The 16,681-nt window shown below is 49.1% G+C and overlaps 1 protein-coding gene across 1 annotated transcript in view; it reads right to left on the reverse strand.

The window, feature by feature from the left end:
- Positions 1-813: 813 nt before the first annotated feature.
- LOC139052957 (conserved oligomeric Golgi complex subunit 6-like) overlaps positions 814-16,681 on the reverse strand; it is a gene marked incomplete at its 5' end in the record, with an annotated part of 29,073 nt that continues 13,205 nt past the window's right edge. Inside the window, 2 exons of the mRNA XM_070530103.1 lie at positions 814-2,662; positions 3,445-3,625. Coding sequence (XP_070386204.1) covers positions 2,253-2,662; positions 3,445-3,625 — 591 coding nt within the window. The remainder of the gene's footprint in view (positions 2,663-3,444; positions 3,626-16,681) is intronic.

Here is a 16,681-nt window from a genome sequence, read left to right on the forward strand (position 1 = left end):
GTCGCGGGTTACTATACCGTTATGGGGAGGTCATGGTTCATCCACGTTTTGTTTGCGTCATTGCTGATAGCTGTTCGCAATGGCGTTGTATTTTTTGAACTTTGTACTATTTTGGTTGAATTGACATAGCAAAAGTAACTATATGGCCCTTGACGCGAGTGTGGCGGATGCTGCAGTCGTTGCCATAACGGCAATACCTTTGCAAAATGCCAGCACATGTAGTAATTTCTGCTTTCAGCCCACTAGAACGCTTCGCTATTGCATGCAGAATCCACTCGTGCCCCTCTTATATTAAAATATATCACAAGCTCTAGAAGAAAAATGGCGGTGGCTGCACTTGTAGGAACTGGCCGGGTGGCATTTTGAAAGAGGTACAATGCCGCATTTCGTTTTTTAAATAACACTTTTAAGAGAAACTTGTAGCTAGGTGAAGCAAAGTGCCAGGAACAAAAACGAAGGTACTCAAAATCCGATTTTGGACAAAAGTGATGCCGAACTGTAACTGCTGACGTCAGCTTCAGCGCCATTAATGTTCGCATGTTTTGAATAGAGAGTTCACAGGGAACAAACTACTTATACAACGACCACTTTTTGCAGAACAATAAGTTTACTATAAAGTGGTTTGACTGTATAAGAGGAAGCAAGAATGCTTTTCTCCAGAAGCATGAGAAAAAAATGTATGATTTTCTCTGGCCTCCAAGAATGATACTCAGCAGCAGAGAAATAAACGAGAGGCTGTGAACCATTGAAACTAGACAGCACACACAAGGTGGAAAATGTTGTGCTGAAAAAATTATCCCTCATTCTGCCACATGCTGTCCAATTGGGTAGGCTTGGAGCCTTTAATCATATACCAACTAGGCCATCTTTTAATGGAACAGTGCAGAAATGTGATGAAATATAAAAAACAAAACACACGATGTGCCATGTGTCGTGTATTTCCCTATTACATCTTTTAAAGCACCTGCATTCTTACTGTAGTGCTGCAGGATGCTCCTTAGTTCTTGCGACCAGCAACAACCATCATGACACCTGATGCTTGCATGGTGTGACGTGCTGAGAGAGAGGCCGTGGGGCACCAAACAGTGCAGCTTGTACCACACTCTTCATGACTTTCTTTTGTACAGGCAACAAAATGGTGCAATAAGTTCTTGGTCTCCAACATAACATTCATGAGAAGCAAAATCATAACATTTGTGACATCATAACATTCACATAATAAAATTTACGACAAGCAAAACAAAGCCATTGCAGATAGATTTTAGCTGCTTGCTTCCATACACTCAGTGTCCAACAGTTGAGACAGCATTAGGGGTCCTCAACAGCAATGCACCTGGTAGTTGCTGCACACTGTCGCATGACATACTGCACAGGAAATCTTTGAGGCCGTAAGTGCACCTTGTAATGTCAAGCAGTGTCTGCATGTGCTTACAAGTACACAATTTGCTATAAGGAGCACTTGAATTCTGTAACAATAACAAAACTTGTATCAAAATAAATTTGGCAAAATTTATTTGCGCTTTAATGAACTCTCCTCTGGAAACCCTAACATCATTAGCGTCACTCCAACTTTACTTTCTTATGCTGTATTTAGTGCGTCTTTTCAAATTAAGATCCCGTCATCAGTGGCATGCTTGCGCTATTAGTAGCAATCCTAAGCTGTCAGTGACGTGCCGAGGGCATTGATTTTGTCAGATGCCAGGAGGTGTCCTGCGTGCTCCAAGTTTTACATGACCTGTGCTTCTTCAGTGTAGCACACATTGAAAGCCCCTAGTTCCAAGCATGGTTTGCTGGTTGGATGTGTCTAGCCAGACCCTATGAATGTGCTGCTAGTAGTTAGTGCAGCAGACTTGTCATGTAAGTAAAATTGAGCACACTACAAAACACCAGAGCCCGCCACTGGGCCATGGAAAGAATGATGGACATAAACTTGATGTTCGCACTTATCAAAGAAAGTGAAGCTTATTATAACTTACTATACAGTGCGGAAAGGGTGGGACGAAGGCAGAGAGGATGACAATCAGCACTGTTCTTTGTCCCCTCTGCCTTTTCCCTGCCTTTTCCACTCTGTACAGCAAATTATTACACCATACCAACAAGCCCAAGTGCCCACTTTTGTGAAGTGTAGCCCAATCCATAAGCTGTAAAGAAACTAACAGACCCGGGGGGATGAAAGCCATCAGGGAGCTATTTCTGAGCCACAAGGACCAGTGTCACATGGCCACTCATGAGACAAGGAGAGGTGACAGCAACTAGGTGGATGACGAAGCCTCCTGGCCTCCTTTGCCATCTTGTTCCACTCCCTGCTGGGTGAGGAGCGGCAGCAGCAGTGCCTCCCGTAGGGTGTCTGGTGCTAGGGGCAGCCTCTCGGCTAGGTCCCTATCTGAAGCAGCATAGACCCGCATATGGAGCTGGGCGTAGCGGTGCCACAGTTTGTCCAGGGCTGTACGGCGCACTGTCTGCTGCCGCTGGCGTCCGACTAGCAGCGCCAGTGGTGGCAGCATGCCCCAGGCTTCTGGCTGCTCGCACAGCTCGGCCAGGCCCTGGCTCAGCGCTTGCAGGGACAACGGCTCTGGCAGTGGCACAATGCTGCCACTGCGGGATGAGTCCTCAGCCAAGGCACTGCCCAGCCGGCTCACAAAGTGCTCCAGCTGTTCCTCAACTGCACGACCATGCATGGGAGCAAGAAAGGCTTCTGTCATAGTGCCAGTGGTGTCACGGAAGTGTGGTTACACTCGATGATGCATAACAGGGTATGGCAAGCAATCAGCAGTGAATTCCAGCAACACCCCTCGTTTGACAATGAGGGGTGTTGCTGGAATTCACATTTCAACTAGGGACTTGTCTTGACCCTGTGTCAGAACACTGGCTCCAGCCAGATCCCTCGTTTGACAACTGTTGATCATTTCAAGTCTCTATCTTGCTGTGATCATCCGTCCTGTTAAGTACCGCAAGGCATCCAGGAACACACAAAGAGGCATGTGCAGTACTGCACTATGGTACTGCTCCACACATGAATGCTGCATAGATTTTCACTGGCTGTGTGAAGATTCTGTGCCTAGGTGTGCAGAGAATGCTAACAAGTCCAGTGCCGAGCTGCAATTTTCTGAGGCAACAATATGGAGCCGACTTTTACGAGCAAGACTAGGAGAATGCGAACACAAAATATGAGGCTTAAATTAGTGTTTATACAGTTGACTATTGTTGATTTAAACTCCACCAGAATCCATAATTTGTTTGAATAAGCAGAGTTCAAAACTAGTGGGAATCGTGCTGACGCAGAACTAAGGTGCACTAAATGAGTGAGCACATAGCAAACACACTGATCACACTTGATTGCGCGCTAGTTGAGGCCCCTCGTGGCAAGCTTCTTGAGTGGCTGGGAGAGATGAATTTTTTAGCTTTTTACAATGCTTCAGGTAAAATTATAAAATGCTCACGTACCGAGGCAGTCGATGTGGGGCTTCTGGCGTGCCTCAAGCTCTTCCAGCCATGGTTCCGTCATTTCGAGCACAGCCAGCCCAGTCTGAGCGAGCTGCAGACAGTTGAGGAGGTGAACTGATCTGTCAACAGGGGCAAGCCTGCTCGACAGCTGCTCACACGCTGCCAATGCCGGCTCTAGAACCTGGAAGTTGCAGCACTACCTTGGAAAAAATTTCCAGCCGGAGCTTCAACATGGCACTGCCTACCATGAAAGTGAATTACTGTGTTTGTGCAGATATAATACAATAGCAGACTTTTGACAAGCCAGAAAAAGAAGTTCTAATAGTGAACCTAGTGCCACCATTGCTGTGGGCACAAGATAGAACATCTTAGCACAGTGTGATGACAAACAAAAGCAATAAACATTTGCTGAAATGTTGATGGGCAAAAGGGAAAAAAAGAAACCTGGTGTTACATTTGGAGCGCGGTTCTAAATACAACACGAGGTGCTTTCTCAGCAGCAGAAGCTTGATGTGGGCGAGTTGGTTTGACATACTTGAAGAAAAGAAATGAGCGCTACAAAGACGAGGACTAAAACAAGAACATGTACAACGGACAGGCGCAAGTATGCTTTCTGTTGAAACTCATGGGAGCGGACAAGACGAGAAAGAAGAAGACGGTGGGCTCCAAAGGCGCGCATGCTACAAAAAAGCAATAAAGAAAAAGAAGAATCTTGATCCCGTTCGCATCGAACGCAACTGTCTCGTCTTGTTTCTGCGACATGGTGCCGTGACCAGGATAGTGGCTACTCCTTTTCCGACTGGCCACGGACCATCAGAACGACGGACTGGCCACAGAAGAGGGAAGAAGAGGAGGCCCGAAGGCGAACCAACGGCAGCGAGGCAGATAGACAGCAAGGAGCAGCACGGACACAGAGGGCGACCAAGACTCAGATGACGGCTCGCCGCTAGAATCTGTAAGCGACCAGCAGTTTCCTCAGTCAGGATGAACAAAGTGATTTTGAAAAAGCGAAAAATGCTGAGGACGCAAATAACTAACTTAGTGAGTGATGCTGAAAAGAAACTGGAGGAAAATCAGGATCCTACAGTGATGTCGCTGATAGCCAGCCATATCAAAGGTAACGCAGACTCGCTAAAGAAAGCAGACGAGCAGATGGAGCAGTTCATAACACCCGAAACAGCTGACTCGGAGTTTGCGAAAACCACTGAGTACGAGTTAAAGATAATGAGTGCTCTGCACAGCATCAACGTGTACCTTTCTCGACAAGAAATACGGGAAACAGCGAAGGAGCAACCCAACTTTAATGGCGAAGCTAGACAATCGCAGCAAGCAACAATAGTGAAGCTACCAAAGCTAGAACTAATGAAGTTTGACGGCGATAAAATGAAATGGCAGAGATTTTGGCGGAAATTTGAAACAGCTGTACACGAAAGAACCGACTTGAACGAAAATCAGATATTTACGTACCTTCTGTCCTCACTAACCGGAAAAGCGGCCGCTGCAGCGGAGGGACTACAGTTTTCCGACAGAAACTATGGGAATGTCATTGATCTACTCAAGCAGAAGTATGGAAAGGATGACGTGCTGGTAGAAATGCATATGAAAGAATTAACTAACTTGAATACAGTAGCAAGCTGCAACGATCATGACGGCTTTCGGGGGGACGCGGGTTTTACATCGCGAAAAATGGCCAAAAAATCGATTTTTTGAAAATCAAATTTTCAGTTTCTATAACCCTTTTTCTATCTGACACCCAAATATCATCACTGTAAACCACTTAGAAGTGCTCTAAAAATTCATTTTATCAGCCAAGGTGGCAAAAAATCTCGCGGAAATCAAGAAAAGACTGCGTTTTTCACGCCACAATATCTCTGGAACGGCGCGACCGAGCGCTGCCATCTTGGTTTCGTTGGAAAGCGCATTTCTCCGTCTTCAAGGGAACGCCAGAGGGGGCCAGACGGAGCAGGCGTGCCTCACATCGGCTCCACCAAAACCCGATTTACGCCCATTCCAATGACCGTAGGACAACAGCCAAGATATCGACTGGAATATACTCGACGAGATCTACACCCGGACATCATTTTCAAACCGGTAGGCGAATTTTTTACCCCAATATCGAAGTCTGAAGATCCGAAGTGGGCGCAGCTGCGTCGGGTAACAAACGCGGCAAGAACGCTCACAGAAACGCACGGCGTTCGCTACTCCTAGGCGTGGTCTATGAGACCGCTGCCGCCTCAGCGATAGAGAAAATGTCTGAGAAGGTCTCTCAAGAGCCAACGACGGCTACCGGCACAACACCGGCACCAATGTGCTCCACCTCGGGGCACTCACTGAATGATTATAACGAACAATCTTCATCCACCGAGATGGAACACGAGTTCGACAAGGACCTCACCTAAACCGACCCGACAAGGTCCGACCGCACTGGCGGTAGTTGGCACATTGTTGAATCACAAAGAGCTAAGAAACAACGTAAGAAGAACGAAAAAGGCAAGGAAGCCCAATCTCCGAAGCAACGCGGCTCACCAAGCCAGGCAAACTTCGTGAGAGGGGAACGTGACGACCAACCATATGGTGCAGCTGACAACCAAGGAAATCGCTTGCACCATTCAAAGCGCAAACCTCTGCCAGCACTACCAAAGGATGATGTAAAAATCATCATGCGTCCCACAAAGGGATTAACAATCGAAGACATACTAATACCAACCTTGGGGAGCGCCATTCTCAAGGCAAGCCAACCAATCCAAGACCATCTCAGCCGAACTCAAGATGGACCCGTGAAGCGAGAAAGAATCACAGGCGTGGATTTCATCCTCCACATTCGCCCCTGATCGAACAATATAATTCTATCGGTGAGCAGCACGGAAGTGGCCAACGTACACCACCGCATCACGCAACTCGAATTGAACGGACGCGTGCACCAATTCAACACATACGTAGCGGACCCCAACAACTGCTATCGAGGTGTGGTTCACGGCATTCCAGCGGACACACCCATGGAACATTTAATAGCCAACATGCGAGTACGGACACACGGAGTTCAAATCGAACGAGCTCGGATGCTAGGCAAGTCATCCACGGTGCTCATCACGTTCACCGGTGGCTCCCTTCCCAAATGTATTTATTACATGGGAGGAAAGATGCGACTCCATCCATACAAGCCCACTGTTCAAATATGCACGGAATGTTTCCAAGCGGGACACCGACCGGATGTGTGCCCCCACCCGATCAACATCTGCAAAAAATGCGGCCTGAAGGATCCCCCCGCCCCTGGACACGAGTGTGCGATCAAATGCGCCGTGTGCGGGGCGGCAGGTCACGCGACTAGTCAGCAAGCAATGTCCACAGAAACTAAAGAACATTCGTTCCAAGAACACCACTCGTCGGTCCCGCTCACGAGAGCGAGTGGGCCAGAAGAAACTGCGATGGTTCAGCTCAGAGGACGAGGAAGAGAGCCATCGCCACAAATCCACATCTCCTAACGGCAAACGAAGTAGGAGCCTATCCAGGGAGCCGTCCAGGGCCGCGCAAGCGCCAGTGCCCCCGCAGCACCAGCAGTCACAAAAGCCTCAGGTGAGCTGGGCGACGGTTGTATCTCCCAATGCTCCGCAACACACACCAAACACACAGCGAGATCCCGGTTATGAAATACTTAAACAGGAAAACGCGCAGCTACGCGCACAACTTCGAGACGAGGAACGCAAACGACAGCGATCCGACGAGAAAATTAAGGAGCTAGAGGAACGCCTCACACGAAAAATACGACAGCTAGAATCAGATCGTAGACAATCGGCCACAGAACCAACACAAATCACCAACACCGCAAACGCCAAATACCGAAGCGCCACCCGCAATGGCCCAACTCCAACTATTATTGGCTGAAACCTCTAAATCACTAATGCACGAGATGATAACCCTCGTGAATCAGAAACTCCTCGATTTCCAATCACAAATGCTGGTAGAATTCGAGAAGCACAAACAACAAGTAACGGAGCAGCTAAAGACCGCAGCCAAAACCACAACGACTAAGAAACGCGCCATAGCAGTCGGCACCGGATCGGCCAAGACCAAGACGGCCCACCGCATAATTGATATGGACGGCTCGGACACCGAGATGTCAAAAGCATAAATAACGAGTGGGAACCATGGCTACTACACTTAAAGAGAAAACAAAACCAAACAACCCAGAACAATTAGAGATCTGGCAATGGAACTGCCGATCCTTCGCTAGAAAGGCGGCAGCCCTCCAGCAGTTTATTAAAAGCTCTCAGGTAGCTCCGGACATAATATGCCTTCAGGAGGTTGGGCCCAAACCAGCCCGACCACAGGGCTATTATGTTCTGAGCGACCCCCAAAATCCTAAAGTTGCCATGCTGGTGAGCAAGACAATCACGGCACAAATGATATTCCTGCCCCAACATGCCGGGGAAACAAATTCCGTAACAATCTGCGTGCTACCGCGGAAAAGAGGCAAAGCACACAGCATCATAACAAACATTTACAGCCCTCCCAAAAGCAAAGGTCTGGATCTACCCCAAATTTTATCGGACACTAAGACCATATAGTGGGCACCAAAGACCGGATTGTGGTATTGGGCGATTTCAACGCGCCACATACAATGTGGGGCTACGCGTCCACATCCCCTAAAGGAGCCCTACTTGAACAATCGGTTGAGAACCTCGGCATGCAGACAGCAAACCACATAGGCACGCGCACAGGTAACAGCGTGAGCAGGGACACAACAACCGATCGCGCGTACACGCTAAACATCAAAGACGCACAGTGGGCATCGCTAAACGAAAACTTGGGCAGTGATCATGATCTGATTCGTATTTCACTCTCGACCCCCAAATTACGTAAACGATTGGCACAACGAAATAACCGACTGGTCAAAATACAGGGAGCTCCAACGGAACCACGATGCAGCAAAGACTCCCGACAACATAAAAGAATGGACAAAACTCATCCAGTCAACACACAAGGACACTACCAAAACCATAGAGCGCACATCGGATGCCCCCGTGGTAGATTCCCACTTAGTAAACTGTGGGGCGAAAGACACAGATTAGTTAAGCGTTGGAAAAAGCAACGCCTCAACAAACAGCTACGTGCCCGCATAACACTTCTGGCGGAGGAAGCGCAACGACACGCAGACGAATTAGCGAAAAACGAGTGGGCTACGTTCTGCGGGTCCCTCGCAGAACGAAGTTCCGAAGGTCCCTCTCGGGGACCTTCGGAACGGCTGGCACGTGGCGCATCCTTCGTGGAATGCTTGACCCGGATAGCACACGCACGGAAAACAACAAACGACTCCAAATCATCTCGGACAGTTTCCCAGGCACAGACGCGGAACTACTAGACAAACTGAAAGAACGATACATTGGACCACCACTAAACAAAGACGCCCCAAACGAGACGCGACCATACCTTGGAAAGGCGAATTCCAAATTAGATGAACCTTTCACATATGCAGAAGTCTTCGAGGCAGCTCAAGCAGCCACCAGAAACTCGGCTCCTGGCCCTGATGCCATCACGAACGCGATGCTTCGGAACCTGGACGCTAGAGTCCTGACTAAAATCACAGAACTGTTCAATGACGAGAGCTGGCTCAAAGGCCAATTGCCCCCGGAATGGAAACATGCTAAAATTATCAAAATCCCCAAACCTAAAAAGACCCCCTCAATAGACGCCCTGAGGCCCATTTCTCTCACGTCCTGCCTGGGTAAACTGTACGAACGAGTAGTACAAATAAGACTGCAGCGGTACCTTGAAGCAATAAGATGGTTTCCAAACACCATGATAGGGTTCTGTATGGGGCTATCCTGTCAAGACGCATTCTTACTGATCAGAGAAGGTATAGCTAACGTCGCCCGCGGAGAGGAAAGATTAGTGCTCGCACTAGACCTCAAGGGAGCATTTGATAACGTTTCACACAAAACAATGTTGGAGGAACTCGAATTGACGGGATGCGGAGAACGAACATACAACTACGTGCGGGCTTTTCTCGCCAACCGCACCGCCACAATAGGAATCGGTCAAATCACTTCCCAAAAGTTCAATATGCCCAGTAGAGGAGCACCCCAAGGGGCAATAATCTCTCCTTTGCTGTTCAATATAGCGATGTGTCGCCTGGCGCGACAGCTGGACCAAATCCCCGTTTTGGGTTACACACTGTACGCGGACGACATAACGCTGTGGGCAGCAAGGGGCTCTCTGGGACACAAAGAACAAGTACTACAACAAGCAGCCGAGGCAGTAGACAAATTCTCGAGGAGCAGTGGCCTCAAATGTGCCCCCGAAAAATCGCAAGTAATTCGGGTACACTCGAGGAGCTACATATCCAACAGACCTGTCAACATAGTTGTGGAAGGACACACGGTCCAAGAAGTTAAGGCGATGCGGATCATGGGTTTCTGGCTCCAAAGCAGCGGGAGCGCATCCCACACCATCAATACATTGAAAACCACCGCAAATAACATTGCGCAAATGATCCGTCGCGTAACTTATAGGAAAGTGGGCATGCAAGAACACGACACGCTGAGGCTCGTCGAAGCACTAGTGATAAGCCGAGTCACGTACGGACTGCCCTACCACTTCCTTAGTCGCGAGGAGGAAAGGCAGGTCGACATCATAATAAGACCAGCATACAAAGCGGCCCTCGGACTACCCAAGGGGACGTCCACAGATCGCCTGCTAGCTTTAGGAGTACACAACACATTCGAAGAACTAAAACAAGCCACACTAATCTCCCAGAAGGAACGCTTGACCTACACTCACGCAGGACGGGCCCTACTGACAAGGGCACATATTTCCCCACACCCACAATTTATCAGCGAGCACGTATTACCACTACCAACCTCAACACGAGCTCGAATAACAGTGGCCCCCATACCCCAAAACATGCACCCTGAATACAATAAAGCAAGGCGAAAAGCACGCGCACAACATATTAGAACAATGTATGAAAATAATCCCACGTACAACACAATATACACGGACGCAGCCGCGTATTCGAACGTACACTCGAATGCCAGTGATACCCGAAAGAACATCAGGAGGTACGCAGTGGCAATCGTCGACACGAAAGCACAGCAACAATTTACGGCATCCGTCAAGGCAGGTACGGCGGCTGCCGAAACTTTCGCCGTGGCAATGGCCCTCGCTCACGCGGAACGCACGCAAAAGAACGTCACCATAATAACAGACTCACAAGAAGCATGTCGCCTTTTTCTCAGGGACCACGCGACCAAAACATGTCACTCAATAATGCCGACGAAATTCGCCCATCACCGGATCCTATGGTGTCCAGGTCATACAGGCCTTGAGGGGAACGAATTGGCCGATTCGCTAGCCCGAGGTATTATTATCCGGGCAGACTCGACTGGGACGGTCCCAGGTAGCCACTGTAATGACCCCAATCCAACGAATGCCCGGAAGATTTTCGCTCATCAGCGTGCGACCAGGAATAAATACCCTCCCCCTCACCCACAACTCAGGGGAGAAGAAGCCGCCAGCTGGCGCAGAATTCAGACTGGGGTATTTCCCCACCTTAAATTACAGAATGCCATGTTCCCTCCCCACTCGCTACAGGCCCGACTGCCCGTGGTGCGGAGGCATACCAACATTACAGCACATTACTTGGGATTGTGAATCACACCCGTTTGATAAAACACACCACACAATGGAGCAACGGGAGGCACAGCTAACCAGCTCAGACCTGGCGGGACAACAGTCCTTCATAAGACAGGTCAAGCGGGCGGCCGAGGCCAGCGGGGCCTTGGAGTAAAGGGTCTCCGACCACTGCACGTAAATCGTTTAAGCCAATAAAAGTTTCTCTCTCTCTCTCTCTCCATCTTCAAATTTGCCGCTTCAGCGATCTCCTTCATACAGAAAAGCGGTGGCCGCGCCCGCCACGTGACTCCAGCGCGGTTCGCCATTGGTCCGGCGCTCGCGTCGTCTGCTCGGCTCTGCACCTCGCGAGTTTGACGTCTCCACTCGCCGTAATCTCGACGTGTCAAAACGGGCGCTACGCGGACATCGCAGTAGCGTGGCCGATCCCTACGCTTGTGGACGTTTCAGACTCGCGGCTAAGCATTCCGAGCATCGGCGACGTGGACTTCGCGACCAAGATTCACGCGCAGAATCCTCGGACATGCGGCTAAGCCTTTCAGCACTTGGAGTTTCGAATTCGTGACAAATTCGTATCGCGCACGCAATCCTCGGAAACGCGGCTAAACATTTCGCGCATAGGGAGTCTCCGACTCGGCGATCATGCACATCGCGCGCGGACTTCTCGGACCGTCACCTAACCATTTTGTGCACCGGCGCCTCCGACTGCGCGAATAAGCGCATCGAGTGTCGACTGCTCGAGCCCGCGGCTAGGAATTTCGCGCGTCGGCACGTAGGACTGCGCGAATGAGCGCGTCGAGTGTCGACTCCTCGAGCCCGCGACTAAGCACATCGCGCGTCGGCTTCTTGTATCTGCGGCTATGCATTTCGCGCGTCGGCACCTTGAACTGCGCGACTAAGCACATCGCGCGTCGGCTCCTTGTATCTGCGGCTATGCATTTCGCACACCGGCACTTCGGACTCGCAACCAAGCACATTGTGCGTTCACTCTATTATATTGTCACGATAGCTCATAACAATATCTATCATACCACCCCTTCACAAAGAGAACCTCATCATGAGCTCTGTTCACTAGGCCCCTTGGGCTAGCACACACCTGGCTGCAGAAGTGATCGAGCCATCATACAAAAGTAAAATTCTGGAAAGCACCTAGCAGCTGCATATCTATCACTGGCTATAAGTTCCACAGCCACTGTCAGGTGAAGATGACTTGGCAGGATACTTACACTCAGAGCCTTCATTCAGTAACATGGTCAATTCTACCAAATGAAAAAAAATGCCTCCCTGATAAAATGGAGACTGCTATCAATCAGGCAGCCTGCATGTACAACACTGGAACTATATTCATGCCCACACAGAGTTCTACACTTAGGTTTGAAACCCAGGCACCATGCTCTTTGTAGAGCATGGTGCCTAATAAAGTTTCTTGTGCTAGTTCAGTGACCAGTGTGCAGAGTGTGCAGTCACACATTTAGTATGGCCATTCTTACAAAACAGAGAGCTTCAAAGTGGTGCCATTTGTATTGCTGTAGATTCACGTCAGCAAAAGCTACATTTGTTTCCGTAATTTCGTAATTCACGGCAGAGTTTCGCACTAATCACAGATACAGCAGCACCTGTATCGACGAGGGCAAGACATTTGATGCCATCAACAGACACTTCAATAACGTTAGCAGGGGAAAAACGAGGACTTTGATGTTCCGCCGATGACGCAGTTCGTGCCTCAGGAACTGCGGAAATCAGTTTTCCGCCTCAGTAGTACTGGCACTGGGCCTACGACGCATGGGTGAGAGTGAGCGCCGACGAGGGGAAGGTGAGCGACGAGTATTGTAGAGCTGTGACTGCGGTGCTGGTATGTCATCAGCAGCGTAGACTTCCGGTGGTGGTCGCTGAGGCATACGGTATGGTCGGAAGCCGGAGATGGGTGGTCGCGCGGTGCCCACAAAGGCCGGCAAGCGCCGGCGGCAGAAGCGCGCTACATGTCCCGGTGTACCGCAGGCATAGCATATTGGGCGGTTCTCAGGAGTACGCCAAGGATTTGTGCCTTGCTGCTGTGCGCTGAAAAAGGGAGCGACCTGCTGGCGAGGCGAGGGCGGATGAGAGAACACCGGCTGGAGAGGCGCTGAAGGCGGAGGAGAGAATCCCGGCAGACGAGGCGCCCGTGCAGCGGCTTCAGCATACGTCAGAGGCGCGGCCACGGGAGCCAGCTGACACGGAGGTGGAAGAGCTTCGGTCACTTGCTCTTGAATTACCTGTCGGATCGCTGGAGCCAAATATTGAGAAGGCTTCTCCGTGGTCAGCAAAATCGAGAGCTGTCGCGCGACCTCCTCGCGCACAAATTCTTTTATTTGCGTCAGCAAAGTTGTGTGGCTGTCGCCAATAACCAATGCTGCTAACGAATCTTCCGTAGGCGGTGGGCGCCGAGCTAAGATGCGTTGTTTCCGTAGCTCGTCAAAACTTTGGCACAAGTTGATAACTTCGGCCACGGTGCGCGGATCCTTCGCTAGCAACATTTGAAATGCGTCCTCATCAATGCCTTTCATAATGTGTTTTATCTTGTCCTGTTCCGCCATTGACGGATTCACGCGCTTACACAGCTCAATGACATCTTCGATGTAACTTGTGAACGTTTCACCGTGATGTTGCGCGCGCCCCCGTAAGCGTTGTTCTGCGCGAAGCTTGCGCACAGCGGGGCGCCCGAACACTTCTGTGAAACTTGTCTTGAATCTGCTCCACGTTGTGAAATCGCGTTCGTGGTTTCGGAACCAGAGGTTCGCGACGCCGGTTAAGTAAAACAGCACATTGTGCAACTTTGTGACGTCGTCCCACTTGTTATGCTGGCTCACCCTTTCGTAAGATGACAACCAATCCTCCACGTCATGATCATCGGTGCTGCTAAAGATGGCAGGATCACGCTGGCGCAATGCACCAGAAACGATGACCGTCGGAGGCTGTGGTGCATCTTCCTGGGTGGTTTCGTCAGGCATGGTCGCAGCAGTCGGTAGCGTCCGGCTTCGGAGTTCCAGTTTTCGAGGTTACCCCGCACCTCCACCAAATGAAATGGGGTTTATGTAGCTCGTTCGAGGGATCGCAGGTAGCTCTAGATCACGAGTCCTAGCGCTTCGCATCCACAACCCGCGCTCGTGTCTCGCGCCGCAGCGGTGGCAGTCCACACAGTGCCACATGCATATTACCCACTACAACTACAGTGCCACATGCATAATACCCGCTACAGAAAGTTCAAATGCGTTTATTTCAGTTCGATGTTTTTCCACACTGTACTCCGCCTTACAGGTGTTTTTTCTGGGCTGTTTTTGGCCAAACATGACAAGGGTGGTATCATTTTATTCGTATTGAAATGATCTGGGGGGTGATGCTATTTTTATTCCTCTTACACCGTCATGAAAATTACATTCAGGTATAGTAATCGCTGCTAATTAGAAGAAAATGTTCATAATAAATGCAAGATTGTTTTCCTGTCCGCTAAATGCTTCCAAATGAATAAAAATAGCATCACCACCTACAGTAGGTCTTTAGCAATGGTGTCATGTATTTAGTTTTTGGTTTAGCAAGACGGAATCATCAAAAAGTCCCGTCACGAGTTTGAGATTGACTTGACTTCAGACCTCAATATTTTCTGAACTGCTACAGCTATCAAAAATCTAATTACAGATCTGAAATCAGCACAAAAAATTACCCCAGACAGTGGAGTTAGTAAAGATTCACCAAAAAATAAGAAAAAGTTTTTAGGACCCCCATCCTCCCTTAAGAAAGCTGTCACAAAAGGTGCAAGTGCACATACATGGATTGGAATCCTTAGGATTGAAAAGCGAGTCCTATGCACCGATGTTGTTTCTGACCCTGAAAAGAGCTTTGCCAGTGGATCTGTACATTGGATTCCAGTTAAAACAAACAGAAGGGATCAGTAGATCTTCAGCACATGATCAGAACGTGGCTTTACGTCAAGAAGATATTTTAGGCACTTGATGAAATACATAGAAGATCAGGTAGAGTGTAGAGAGGAATTGTTGGCAGAAAAGAGAAAAAGCTATGGCAACAGGACTGAGAGTAAGCAGTAGACAAGAACTGTTAATTTGCAAAGTACAGCTGCAAAGTTTTGCATATTTTGCAAGAATACTACTCATTATAGTGATGATTGTAGGAGAACGATGCCTTATGAAGATAAGAAAATGAAGCTCAAAGAGGCAAACAGATGTTTCTGCTGTACCAGGCCTCACCATACTGCAAAAATATGTAAGGCAAACATTAGGTGCAAGGTATGTTGAAAATGGCATGCGACGTCTATGTGCCGAAGCAAAGAACTGACTGCACAGTGTACAGCATCTACTCCCGGTGAAATTGAAAATCAGGAAGAGAAAACATCTACTTGCCAGTTTATAAACCTCACATCAAGTGTTTTTCTGCAGACTTCAGTTGCATTAGCAAAATGTAGAAGACAGTTATGTTGTTGTCGTGTTCTGCTGGACGTCAAGGCAAGCCTCGAGGAGCAGTATTCTCAGGAGAAAACGGCACTCCTCTGTGAGCAGGTGGTACGTACCAAGGAGCTGCTGAGCAAGCATCGGGAGGAAGTGGAGCAGCTGGAGAAAACTGCAGAGGCAAGGCTAGCTGACGAGCGGCGACGCCTGACGGGAGAGCTGGACATCCATTGCAGCCTCAGGGAAAAGGAACAGGCTCTTAGCCGGTCTGCCAACGAACGGCAGGCGAAGGCTTCTGCCGAAACGGCAGAGCTTATCAACAAACACGGTGAAGAGGTCCAAAAACTGTCCTCTGCCCTAGAGGAAGAGCAGAAAAAGTCAGAGACCCTCCGCAGTGCACTTGATTCACTCAAGAAAGAAAGGGACGAAATCGTAGAGCTTGCAGAGAGCATCACAAGGGCCAGCTCGGACTCGGCAGTTGACCCAAGCACTGCAATTAGACGACTTGCAGAAGAGAATGCGACGTTGCGACTAGAGGCGGAAGCAGGACGCACCAAATATGAGTCTATGCTCTCTGAAAAGAAGTCTAGGCTGAAAGATGAAGTGGAGACTGTTCGTGCCAAGTGTGAGTCTACACTGCAGAATCTTGATTAATAAATGAAACTAAAAAAACTAAAACTAACTAAGTGAATAAATAAAAACCAAGTGAATAAATAAAATTCTTCTTCTTCTTCTTCTTGAGGAGAAGCTCCGAGGGACCGAGGTCGGCCACAGGAGACATCTGGAGGAACTGCTTGCAAACCAGGAGCAGTACCAGGAAGAAGTGAAGTTGAAAGATGAAGAGCTACTTCTACTGAAGCACTAAGTAGAGCAGTAGGCTGTCACACTTGGTTCCCAAAGGCTGGAGTATGACCAGAAGCTGGAAAACAGCAAGCAGAATCTGGAGGCCAAGCACGCTGCCGAGATCGAGTCACTCAAGTCAGAGCACAGGGAAAACATTGAGGTGCTGAGAGAGAGTCTGCAACGAGAGCTGCTGGTACACCATATTCATCAAGTCACACTGCATGGAGGAATAAGCGTCACATTATCTAAGTACTGGATAATACAAGGAAGACAGCTGGTGAAGAAGATAATTCATGGATGTCTGAAGTGCCAACGATTTGACGCCAGAC

Source organism: Dermacentor albipictus, unplaced genomic scaffold (genome assembly GCF_038994185.2).
Source record: "Dermacentor albipictus isolate Rhodes 1998 colony unplaced genomic scaffold, USDA_Dalb.pri_finalv2 scaffold_46, whole genome shotgun sequence".
Classification (NCBI taxonomy): domain Eukaryota; kingdom Metazoa; phylum Arthropoda; class Arachnida; order Ixodida; family Ixodidae; genus Dermacentor; species Dermacentor albipictus.